This window comes from Aptenodytes patagonicus, chromosome 8 (assembly GCF_965638725.1).
Source record: "Aptenodytes patagonicus chromosome 8, bAptPat1.pri.cur, whole genome shotgun sequence".
NCBI classification, from domain to species: Eukaryota; Metazoa; Chordata; class Aves; order Sphenisciformes; family Spheniscidae; genus Aptenodytes; species Aptenodytes patagonicus.
The window spans coordinates 5,230,795-5,243,037 of NC_134956.1; the positions used below are offsets into that span (position 1 = coordinate 5,230,795).

At 64.5% G+C, this 12,243-nt stretch overlaps 1 protein-coding gene across 4 annotated transcripts in view; it reads right to left on the minus strand.

Annotated features, from left to right (window-relative positions):
• BSN (bassoon presynaptic cytomatrix protein) overlaps positions 1-12,243 on the minus strand; it is a 103,787-nt gene that overhangs the window by 7,172 nt on the left and 84,372 nt on the right. For all 4 annotated transcript variants that reach the window (XM_076346068.1, XM_076346067.1, XM_076346069.1 and 1 more), the window contains 2 exons: positions 8,833-9,267; positions 658-7,305 (listed from right to left, as the gene is read on the minus strand). In XM_076346068.1, the coding sequence (XP_076202183.1) occupies positions 658-7,305; positions 8,833-9,267 (7,083 nt within the window). The remainder of the gene's footprint in view (positions 1-657; positions 7,306-8,832; positions 9,268-12,243) is intronic.

The following is a 12,243-nucleotide window of genomic DNA, read 5'->3' on the forward strand; positions in this document are numbered from 1 at the left end:
GGCGAGGTGGCCCACTGTGCATGTGTCCCCCCACGCACCGAGGAAGTGGCATTTATGTAAAAGCACAATAAATAGGATGGAAGTAACATGCAGGGCGCTTTCCATGAGTAATTACCAGCGGTGGCAGCCGGCCAAGCGCCGGGCCGGCAGTGTGTGCGCCGCTGCCTGCCGCAAAAACTGCCTTCCGTCCTTGGGCGCTCGGCAGCGGGCTCGGGGGAGCGGCCGGGGGCTGCTGCTGCCCCGGGAATTGCCCTGGGGCTCTTTGCGGTGCTCTTGGCAGCCCAAGGCAACCGCGGTTTGTGGGGGCAAAGGTGGGAGCGAGAGCCACCGCAACCTGAAATGGAGCCGTGCATGGCGGCCGCTTCTCAGGAGAGGAGGGGGACCCGGCTGGGGCAGGGGACAGCCCTGATCAGGCCACCCAGCCAGCAGCTCCTGCCTGCTGATGGGCTCATGCTGCCGGTGGAGCTCCAGGGCCTCCCACTGGCTGCCAGCTCCTGGCTTCGGTGCACGCGTCCGTGCCCGCCGGCTGCCATCAGCTGCTGCGGGAAGCCAGCCTTTTAAAATATTAATTGCCGCAGCGCTAATGAAACCGAAATGTCCCAAGGCGCCTCCTGGGGCCATTCCCCGAGGGAAAGGTTGTTCCCCACGCTGACATACCTGGGTGCTGGGGAGCAGCGGGTGCTGGTAGAGGGAGAACCTGTCCTTGCCAGCCTCCTCGGCAGTGGGGCTGATGGGCTTGGGGTCGGAGAGGGAGCGCTGCATGGTCTTGATGGGGCGCGGCAGCGTCTGTTGGCGCTGGGCCGAGTCGGCAGTGAAGTGCTTCTGCGGGGGAACGTGAGCCTTGTTCAGCCGCTCGCTGGTGGCGAAGGAGGACTCCAGGAGGCGGTGGGGGGAGAGGGGGGAGACGGGCGAGTAGAGGACCTGGGGAGAGCGGGGCGGCTGGCGGGTCACCAGCTGGGAGAGGGACTCGGCTGGCAGATGGGACTGGTAGCCGATTTCCAGGGGATCCGGCTTCTTCTTCTCGAACTTGCCCAGGGTCTGCTGCCGGATGGCGTGGGGGTCCAGGGGGCCCGTGCTCACCATCTGGATGTTGGTGGAGTAGGGCGGGATGGTGGTGGGCACCGTCAGCTGGGGGACCACGACGCCGGGCTGGGGGGCCGGCTCCGGCTCCGTCTGGCAGGCCAGGCTCTCACCTCGCTGTGTCTTCTCTGGGGCCGAGATGTACTTGACGATCTCCACCCGGGGGTCATGGGTGGTGATATGGATGGAGGGGGAGACACGGAGGAGCTGGTCGGGCTCCGTCTGCACTGAGCAGTCGCTGATGGTCTGGATGCCCACGCTGGCCGTGCTGCGGGCCGCCCCCTCCGGCTTGCCCTCGGTGCCGGCCTCGGCGTGCCGTGAGGGCCGGGAGCGCCGGCGGCGCACGGGCTGCTCCCACTCCCCGCTGTCCTCCTCATCTGTCTGCACGCTGCAGTCGGTGCTGCGCCGTGCCCGCCGCCGCCGCGAGAGCAGGTACCGCTCCTCGCCGTCCTCCTCATCTGTCTGCACGCTGCTGTCTGCCATCTTCCTCGCCACGAAGGCCTCCCGCGTGGCCTCCTTCTCGTAGGCATCCCGCAGCCGCGGCATCGAGTTCCTCTTCTTCATGCCCCGGCTGGGCTCCCAGGGCTCCTCGGCTTGCAGAGACATGTCCGAGGCCGAGCTGCTGAGTGGCCGCTGCAGTGCGGGGTAGCGGGGGCCAGTGGGCCCCTCCGGCGGCGCCTCGCCCAGCGGGGGCCATGCCTGCCCGTTGTGTGGCAGGCCCCGCGGCGCCTCGGCAGGCCCCTCAGGCGGGCGGGCGGCGGGCTCGGCGAAGGTGCTCTTCTGCCGCTTCTGCTCCTCCAGCTGCTGCTGCAGCTGGTGCTGGAGCTGGTGGATGTGCTCGAGCTGGAGGCGCTGCTGGGCAAGCTGCTCCCGCTGCAGCGCCAGCTGTGCGTGCCGCTCCTCCTGCTGCTGCTGCAGCACCTGCTGCTTGATGCACTGCAGCTCCTGCAGCTCCCGCTGCACCAGCAGCTGCTCCTTTTCCCGGTGCCGCTGCAGTTCCGCGCGCTCCCGTTCCAGCTCCTCCTGTAGCCGCAGCTGCCGCAGCTTCTCCAGCTCCACACGCTCCCGCTCCAACTGCAGCACGTGCTCCTGCTGCTTGCGCTGCCGTTCCTCCTCCCGCTCCCGCTCCTCCCGCTGAGCACTGTCCAGCGGCGGCTTGGGCACTGTGGCCGCCTGCCCACCCTCCTTGCCAGCCGCCGGTGCTGCCGGCCCCTCAGCACGGGGAGCAGCCCCCGCCGGCTCCGCTCTCTGCAAGCCACTGGTGGGGGCGGCGGGGGCTTTGGGCGTGGGACCAGCACCCGCTGCCGCTGGCGCTGTGCTGACGGGCTTGCCCAGGTAGACGGGTGTCTCCATCAGCGAGGCTGCTGGGGCCGGCCGGCCAGGGGCCGGGTAGCGATAGAGGCCCTGTGCTGCCAGCGGGACACGGGGGGTGACGACCGGCAGCCTGGCCAGGCTGGCCAGCGGGACCGCCGCCACGCTGCCCGGGCCGTAGGGTCTGTACAGCCCGCGCAGCATGGGCCGCAGCACCGAGGCTGGCTGGGTGGTGATGGGCAGTGTGGAGGCGATGGGTGTGTTGATGGTGGAGTAGATCATACCGTCGGCGGCCCGCACGGTGGCGGTGGAAGGGAACATCTGCCGGATGGTGCCCAGCCGGACGCCGGGAACGTTGTACTGTGCCAGGCTGCCGAAGCCCTGCCGCGCCTCAGGGAAGGTGGGATTGTACATCCCGCTGGGTTTGGGGGGCGCGGGGCCCTGCTGCTGAGCCGCCAGCCCCCCCGCGCCCCCCGGCCCGGCGCTGGGGCCGTAGGGCAGCAGGTCGGGGCCGTTGGCGTGCCGGCCCCCATACTGGTCCATGGAGTTGAGGGCGGCGCACATGCGGCTGATCTCGCGTGCCGTGGTGGCGCTGTAGTGGGCCAGGCTGGACTCCTGGAAGCTGGCCAGGTCCCCCCGGGGTGAGAAGCGGTAGTCGGAGTAGATGTTGGAGGCCGAGCTGTACCTCCGCATGGGGAGCGGGTGGCCCAGCAGCTCTGCTGGCTGACGGAGGTCAGAGAAGGAGCCGTACTGCAGCCCCTGGCCCAGGTAACCCCCCTCGGCGAAGCTCACGCTGTAGGAGTGCTTCATGGTGCTGAGGTCCACGGCAGCGTCGCCCGCTGGGGAGGGGAAGGGCTGATCCCCCTTCGTGGGGTAGTAGCTCATCCCAATTTCAGAGAGGTTTGTGTCCGACATGGAGGAGTAGAGGCGGCCGAAGGCACCAGCAGGGTAAAACTTCTGCTCCTCGTAGAGCACGGGTGCCGGGGCTGGCTGCTCCCGGTAGGGGAAGGTCTCCGGCAGCTCTGGCTCTCTGCTGCTGTAGAGGGGCCCGCTGGCTTTCCGGCCAGGCGCCACCACCTCCCCGGCTTTCTTCTCCGGCATCTTGGAGGTGGGGTTGAAAGCGCCGGTGCAGCTGCTGCCAAAGGGGAACTTGTAGACCACATCGCAGCAGGCCACCTGGCTCTCTGGCTTCATGCCTGTGAGGTCCAGCACGTTGGCCGGTGGCTCCTCCTTCAGCACTTTGGTCACCGGGCCGGCCGCTGCTGCCTCCTCCATCTGCACCATCATCACCTGGGACTTCTTGCCACCCAGGGCGAGGAGAGGGCCCTGGCTCTTCAGCTCCACTGGCACCGCCCGGTACAGCTCCGAGCCTGGCTCCGGCGGGAAGGGCTGCGGGAGGGTGACGACATTCTGTGCCCCACCAGTCTGCGTGATGAGCACGTCCTTCTTCACCACCTGGCCTGGCATGCCGTACCTCGCAAACTTGGTCTGGGGGGCAGCAGCGGGCTCGGGCTTGCTGCCGGCCGCCCCACTGGCTCTGACAGCAGCCGTCTGGATGCCCTGCTCCACCTGCTTCACCTGCGCCAAGCACACCGGGCTCCCGGTCCCCTGTCCAAAGTCCACCCGGCTCTGGAAAGGGTCTCCATAGACCACGGGCTGCTTGGGCTGCGAGAGGAGCATAGGGGAGGCGATGGCCAGGCCGGCAGTGCTGGCTGCTGCGATGATGGCATGGGGCTGCTCCTGGGCATTGAGGTTGATGATCAAGGGCTGGATGGCCGTGGACTGCCGGCTCGGGATGTGGTCCAAGGTCAGGCAGTACTTCCTGGCCTCGGTGGCCAAGGAGGTAAGATCCATGCCTTGGTCCGTTATGATGATGGGGGCGGACTTCAGTGCGGTCCGTAAGTCCACGGCGTTAGTACTTGGCGCCTTGGGCCCTGGCTCGACCCGGGACGTGCCAGGGATGGAGGAGATGCGGCAGAGGGAGATGTTTTCCGCGGGGAGTGCTCCCCAGCCGTACAGCCCCGCGATGCCATCAGTGGCTGAAGTGACGGCAGGTGCCTTCTGGGCATGCTCCTTCACCGGCTGTGCCCTGACATAGGCACCCGGTGGCTGCTCCGGCTCTGGTGCCTGGCTGTAGCCGTGTGCCGGCAGCTGCCGGCTCGGCCTGGTGGGGGACGAGGCGGGGGACGTCAAGGAGCCGGAGCTGGCCGGCTTGGTTTGGCTGGCCGCATCGGCCGCCAGTGTGATCAGCATGAAGGGGGCGTCCTGCGAGGAGGGCTGCCGGGCCAGGCGTGGTGAGCCCGCCCGGTGCGGCGTCTGCGTCCCCTGCGCCACCATGGGAGAAGAGGCGGCGGGGCCGGGGGTGGTGGGACCCTCGTAGGGGAAGAGGGGGCTCTGCGTCTGTGTGGAAAACTCTGCCGTGGCCTTTGTGGCGTGGGTGGGACTCTGCGTGGGGGAGGTGGGCGAGAGCGGAGGGCTGGAGCTCTTGAAGAAGGGGTACATCTTGGGCGGCGGGGGCTTGCCATCACTCGCAGCCGGGAGCTTCTCCCTGGCCGTCTGCACACTGATCTCCACTGCCGCCTTGCTTCTGCCGGTGTCCTCCGTCTGCGAGCCGTAGCTGACGGTGCTCTTCACCTGACTGTAGCTTCTGCCGGCTACCAATGGGGCCTCCGGAGCTGAGGAGCTGCAGCTCCGTGGCGCGCTCCCAGGGCTGCCCGCCGCCGCCGTTGTCACCGTGCTGGTGCCTTTGCCGTAGGCGTAAGGAGTGGCGGCAGCCTTGGACACCGGGCCGGGTGCTGCCGGGGCACTCTGGAGCTTGGCCAGATCTTGCCCCTCTTTTGCAAAATGCTGGGTGACCCGGACGTCGGGAATGGCCTTGCCCGCACTGCTGTCGGAGGCGGCAAAGGAGACTGGAGCAGAGAGCTGCGTGGGGCTGGTGCCGGGGGTGAGCGGACCACCGTTCTGCTTCATCAGGTCAGCGTAGGCGCTCTCGGCGTTGAGGAAGCGCTTCTCCTGGTATGCCTCCTCCTGACCCTTTGCGTTCTCTCCCTGCTCGAGGGCCAGGTCAAAGGAGGAGGACTGGTGCATCCTGGAGATGCTCTGCGAGGTCTGCAGGATCTCCTCGTACACCGCTCCCGCCTTTGGCAGGGCACTCGGATAGCCGGGCTGGGAAGGGCACGTGGGGCCGCCGTCGTACCGGTACTCCTCGGTGTACTGGTACTCGAAGCCGTTCTGGCCCTCGGTGCCGCGGTAGCTGACCTGCTGGTAGGCGCCGCCATAGGAAACGGCCGGCTGGGCCTGCTGGACCTGCTGCTTCTGCATCATCTCCGCCTTCCTCATCATCTCCTCGTAGGCTTCCTCGGCGCTCTTGAGGGGCTTGCTGGCAGGCTGGCTGGGGCCGCTCTCCCCCTTCTCTGTTGGGGAGTACAGCGACATGAAGGTGGGCAGGTTGTACTCGCTGCCTGACTTGTACAGCTTGGAGGCCACGGCGTCGAAGCTCTCGGCCTCCGAGTCGACGGAGGGCGAGTACTCGGAGCAGGAGGAGCGGTGCAGCTCCTCCATCTCCGCCGCCTGCCGCAGCTCCTCGGTGGGGGAGGCGTCCTCGATGGGGGAGAGGTTGCTGGGGGGGGTTTTTGAGCGCTCCCTCCGCCGCTGGGCCCTCAGCTCCTCCTTGTCGCGCTTGGTCTTGCGTGCCGTGCTCCGGATGCGCTGCTGCTCCACCTCCCGCATCTTCTCCTGCTCCCGCAGCAGCTCCTCTTCCTCCCGCAGCTCCTCCTCCTCAGATGAGTCCTCAATGGTGGGCAGCAAGGGGCCGTGTGAGCGGTGGCGAGCCTTCCTCTGCTGCTTCACCTCCTCCAGCCGCTGCCGGCGGCTGGGGCTGCTGTCGCTGTCCTCCTCCAGGGAGGAGATGGAGGTGGGCGAGGTGCCTGAGGTGTAGCTGGGTGTTGTGGCCGGCAGGGTGGAGGAGTACTCGCCCCGGGAGCGCTCCTCGGGGGAGCCCGTCAGGCTCTCCATCTCCAGCTCGGGCTCCCGGTCCAGGCTGGCGTCCGCCTCCTGGCCCATCTCCATCTCTCGGCCATAGCCGGTCGTGCTGTTCAGCTCGATGGTCTTGAAGCGCCGCAGCCCCCCCTGCGCTGTGCTCAAGTCGTCGCCCTCCGCCGCCTCCAGCTCCTTCCTCTCCTCCTTGTACAGGCTGCCAGGGCTGTGCGGCAGGCGCCGCTTGGCCGACGCTGGCTCTTTGCCCTTCTCTGCCTCAGCCTTCTGCCCGGCTTTGGGGACGCCATACTTGGCGCGCCTGTAGCCTTCTTCCTCCTCCTCCTCCTCGAGGTTGTCCTCCTCTGCACTCATCTCCAGGATCTGCCTCCGCATGAACTCCTCATCGCTCGCCTCTGCCTCCTGGCCCTTGGGCCGGGGGGGCACCGGGGAGAAGCCCCCCTCACTGCTGTCCTCCACGTAGTCATGCCGCAGCTTGCTGCCGAACTCGTCTGAGGACTCCGCGCTCTCCCGCCGCTCCCGCTGGTTCTCCCACTCCAGCGAGTCCTCATCTTCCTCCAGGATGTCCTCCAGCTCCTCGTCCGAGTCGAAGGCTTCGGGGGTGATGGAGAGGTACCGCGGCCGCTGCCGCTGCCGCTGCTCCTCCCGCGGCTCTGGACAGCTCTTGCCGCGCTCAGTGGGCTCTGGTGGGGCGCCCCGGCCTTCCAGGAGGGGCCGCATGCTGCTCTCCAGCTTGGTGAGCTCGGAGGGGCTGGGGGGGCTCTGCCCGGCCAGCCCGGTGCCACTCAGCTTCTCCTCCTCCTGCTGCACCAGGCCGGTGATCTCGCTCTGCGAGCTGGAGATGCCGTCGGAGGAGTAGCCGGTGTCGCTCAGGCTCTGGGGGCTGCGGGACAGGTCCGGGGGGTAAGGCTTGCTCCCGTCCTGTGGGCGAGGGAGAGCACTGCGTCAGACCCGGGCAGCTCCGGAGCTGCTCCCCCCACTTCCCCCCAAATCCTCCCCTGGGGAGCATGCAGATGGTCTGGGCAGCGTTGGAAACCAGCCCAGCCTGAAAGCTGGGGGCTGCCTCGTGTCTCCCCCAATGGCTCATTAGCAATTTGTCTGCGTGCTAACGAAGGCGGGTGATGGAGCGTGCTGCGGGCAGGGGATGGCACAGCAAACATCCTCGGGGGCACAGGCATGGTGGGACTCCTAAATATGTTTAAAAAAACGGGCCCCATCAGCGTTATCTCCCCGATAACTAACACGAGAAGGCTGTCTAATAGCAATATCGATTTTTTTACTACCCACTACTTAGAGAGCCAGCGGCGGCCGAGCCCGGCCATAAGCTTTGGGGTACTGATGGCTGCACGCCCTTCCTTGGTGAAGGGGTGCGAGGGCGGAGCTGCCTGCTGCTCTCCCCAAGCAGGCAGGCAGGCAGCTGCCCGCACAGGGAGGATCAGGAGCGCTGGTAACGGCGGGAGTCTGGGGAGAGGGCAGCCCTCGCGCCCCGGCACCCGGCCAGGTTGGCGCGGCGGCACCAAGAGGACAGGAGCTTCGCCGGCGGCAGCCACGGGGGACAGCCACCTTTTAATGAACTTTAATTTCCCTGACTGACAGCCCTGCAAAGCAGCCTTCAGAAGCAGGGTGGCCCCCAGGATCCTTGTTAGATGCCAGCAGAAATAAACAGGCAGTTTTAATTGACGTTACAATTAGGCAGCGTGGAGGCAAGCCTCTAGGCCGTGGGGAAAGCATCGTCGTGCCTGGGCCCAGTGCTACCGGCAGGGCCCGTTACCCGGCCAGCACGGAGGCACCACGGATCTTATTTGATTTCAGAAGTGCCAGGAGCCTCTTCCCCGGGGGCTGCACAGCAGCATGGGGGGCAGCTGTCCCCTCCCAGCTGGTGGAGACCTCCCGCCGCGTCCCCTCCCCGTGGGGGGCTGTGCCAGCTGCTGCTGGGATGGTTGCTCGTGGGGGAAAACCATCCCAACGCAGCCAAAGGTTCCCCCAAATTGTATTGAATTTTAAAAAAGGTGGGACGAGGAGCTTGAAAAATGCCCACTGCTGCAACATGAAATGTTGTGAAACGAGTTTTCCATTTAATGACAAATTCAACTGCCCTTATATTATTTTAAAACAAATCCAAAGGCCAAAGACGACCTGAACTATTGCATTATGCCCAAACTGATGTAATCCTAATAAAGAGAAGGCAAATAGCAGCATGCTGCTACAGAGCACGTGAAGTTCCTAAGCGGTTTGGAAATGCTGAGACAGCAGTGTTTGAGCTCACCGTTTCCCAAAAGGCTGTTTCCCGAGGCAAACGGGCCTGGCAACGTGGTTTCTGCTCTGACTTGGAATAAACCCCGTTCCTGAGCACGGCTGCCGGCGGAGGCACGGCTCAGCACCGCGCCAGCCCTGGGCGGGATGTGGTCCCCAGGGATGCTCGGAGCCGGACACGCCCTGAGAGCTCACCTCCTGCTCCTTCGCCCGCGGTGCCTCAGGGGGTGCCCGGCTCTCCCTGCTCTCCACCTCGGGTTTGGGGGTCACGCTCTTCCCCTTCAGCACGGCGCTCTCAGGAGCTCTGGAAGGCTCCGGGGCAGCTTTGGGCAGCGGCTTTTCCTCTGCCGGCACCGGGGACTTCTTCTCTGCTGGTGCAGGGCTCGGGGTCCTGCTCTGCTCGGCAGCCCGGAGGCTCCTCGCGGGCGAGGGCTGCCGCTCGGGGGGTGCCGCCGGCTCGGCGGGCGCTGGCGCAGGTGCTCTCTGCTGCTGGCCAGCGGCTGGTGGCTGGTGCCGCGGGGAGCCGGTGGGCGGTTGCTTTGGGGCAGGCAGCGGCATTGGGGCAGGGTCGCCGAGGCTGCCTTCGAGCAGGCGCTGAGTTTGGCAGTTCAAGCACAGCCATTCGTTCTTCTGCAAAACACAGAAAGGAAAAACTGTTGAAATTCTGGGAGCTTCGCCCAGCAGGGACCTCACTGAGAAGTTCAGCTGATGGGACACACGGCGATGGTGCCAAGGACTCAGCCCGCCCAAACCAAATAACCGGCTTTGGAGAGGCCAGGTGGTGAGCAGGCAAGCGCCGAAACGCCGGTGGGGGCTGTGGCGGCGCGCGCATGGCGCTGGAGCCGTACCCTACAAACCATCAAGAAAAGACCAACCCATCCAGCTTAAACCTACCCCTACCCTCGTCCAGACCTCAGTGATGTTCAGCCAGAGGGACCATGGCTACGACACAGGGATTTCACACTCTCCCCCACGACCGACCTCGGCATCACCAGCTCTTTTCATCTCCAGTCTTGCCAGTACTTCGGTTTTAAATGAAGTTAAACAATGAAGACAGATTACTGCCGTAGCTTAACACTTCTCGGGCTCCATACAGTTTCTTTCTCACTCTGATTTGTTTTCCTCGATACTATAAAGGTTTAATAACATAATCATAATACTTAAGGATCTTTTTTTCTAGGTTATCAGAAAATACTGGGTACACAAGTATGCAACAATTTCCCAAAGATATTACCCAAAGTACACGCTGTGCGGGAAAAGAACAAGACAATCTCGTCTAGTGAAATTCTCAGCAAGAGCCGTTGTTTTATGGCCTGGAAAAAGCAGCTTGCAAGCAGGGCTGTGAGTGGCAGAGAGCCCGCAGGGCTACGGCAGGGGCTCTGCATTTTCTCTTTCTGGCTTTTCTTTCAGCACGCGGGGGGGTATCCCGTGCCAGGAAGACCCTGCCGACAGTCCAGCACCCTGCGCTTCAGTCTGAACCCCCGCGGCAAATCACGATGCCGTTACAGCCTCGGATGGCAGAAAACCAGCGAATAGATAACCGAATTTTCCCAAGCCGTGGGAGAGCCCCCGGCCCCGTCAGCAGCCAGCGCCGCGCGGAGCTGTGTGTACACTGCGAGCACAGGCTGTGCTGCAGCGGCCAGCGCAGCATTTGCCGTCGCATCCCAGCGCTTGCTGCAGTGAATGCCTCCAGCAGCAGGAGCTGCAAGCTGCCCGGCTCCTACATGTGCACGGCGGGAGCAAGAAATCCTGCCTGTGGCAGCTGCAGGGAGACGCGAGGCCAGCAAAGCCACCCGTGCCCAGCGGGAACATCTCTGGCAAACCTCTCCGAGCTCTCGGCCCCCGTCTTTAAGAGACCTCTGCAGCCCCTCCAACACCTGGCACTGACACCCGGCACACTGCTGGATGCTAAAAAAACCAGGGGCTCAGTGAAGATGCTGCGTCTGAGGCATCTCGCAGCCTGGTACCAGCGCTCCACGCTCTGCCGGTGACAAATGACCTGTCCCTCTCCCGTGGTCCCGCAGCCTTGTCGGCTCAGTGTTTGGTTATCCCGCAGCACCTCTGCTCCCTCCCAGAGGGACGAGCTCTGGAGCAGCTCCCCCGTACGTATAACTTGGCCACGGGCATTTCCCAGCTAACGCAGCCAACAGGATTAAGCTGCCCCTGAGAAAAATGCAAACATTCGACAACCGGCTGATTTACTAACAGCTTGTAAATCCCCATTGAGATTAACCAGATCCCATGAAGATAATAATAATTAGGCTGTATTTAGCGCTTTACGTGTCCAAACTGTTGGGTGCCCAGGAAGTCAGGGTGCCCCTTGCTGGGGTGGTAAGCAGGTAAAGGAGCGTACGGCAAAGGCACGGCGGTGCCTGGCTGATCCTCTGTGCTTAAAGATGCTGGAAACCACGGCCCCGATCAGGAAGGGGATGGCTTTGGGGCTTGCTCGATGCCGACGTTTGCTGCCCAAGGGTGCGCCGTGGCAGCAGGCACGGGGGTTTTAACCATGCAGAGCGCAGGCAATGGGGAGCCGGGACTGGTGAAGACTGCGGCGCGCGGGGAAGACCAGCAGCGCACGGACAACACCGCTGGGATGCAGAGCAGGCTCCAGGCGAAGGAAAGCATCAATAATTAAAGAGAGGGATGAAACCAAAGCGTGCCTGAGATGCCGTCTTAAATGAAGAGGCGCTAGCATGGCGGGGCGCACTGGAAACCGGCCAGGCAGGCAGGCAGGGGGGCGAAGGCGCTGGGGGGCTGCCCAGCCCGGCCGGGTTATCAGCTGACACACCTGGGAGGGTCAGCACCCTCACCCCTCGGGCTCCCAGCCTTCCTCGCCCCCAAACCACCGGGATTTGCAGAGGAGTTACAGAAAAAGTAGGTATCCAGAGAGAGAAACGGTGCCTCTCTGGTCATTAGGGGCAGGATGGAGCCCAGGGTGCCCACCACGCGAGCGGCATTGGGACATGCAGGATGCGGCCGCAATTCCCTCAGGCTCCACTGAAGGGCTGGCGACTGCCGTGCCGATGGCTGCCCACGCTCCCTCCCGGGGGCAAGGGAGGATTTGCAGCAGCCCTGCTCGCAGGGGAGCCCCCGGGGCTGCTGCCGCAATGCCCCAGGGCAATAGGCGGGGATGGGGCATGGGGTCGGCGACCATCGGGGGTCCATGTGCATGGGGGTGGGGTGGGGTGTGCACCCGGCTCCCCCCGAGCTCTGGCATCCGCTGGCAGGCGGCCAGAGCCGCGCTCGCCAACCTCCGCCGGCTTTACCCTGCAATTGTTTTAATTTACTAATGGCAACAACAAAACTGTAACTACAATAGAAGTCCTCCCGCGTAATTTTGGTCAACGTTACCGCTTGGCAAGTTAATTAAATGCTGAATCCCCCAGCGCTGCTGGTTTTTTTTTTTTTAACGACAGAGCCAGGGAGCTTCAGCATCACGGTTGCGCATGAGCCCGGTGTTCAGCGACTCGGATGTCTGAGAGCCTCGGTGGGAGCCGGCAGTGCCAGAGGCTTCCCAGGCTTCCCCGGAGGCTTCCCGGCTTCCCCGGTTAGCTCCTGGGTGCCAGTCCCACTGTCCCCGTCACCCCCAAGACCCTCACCGCAACC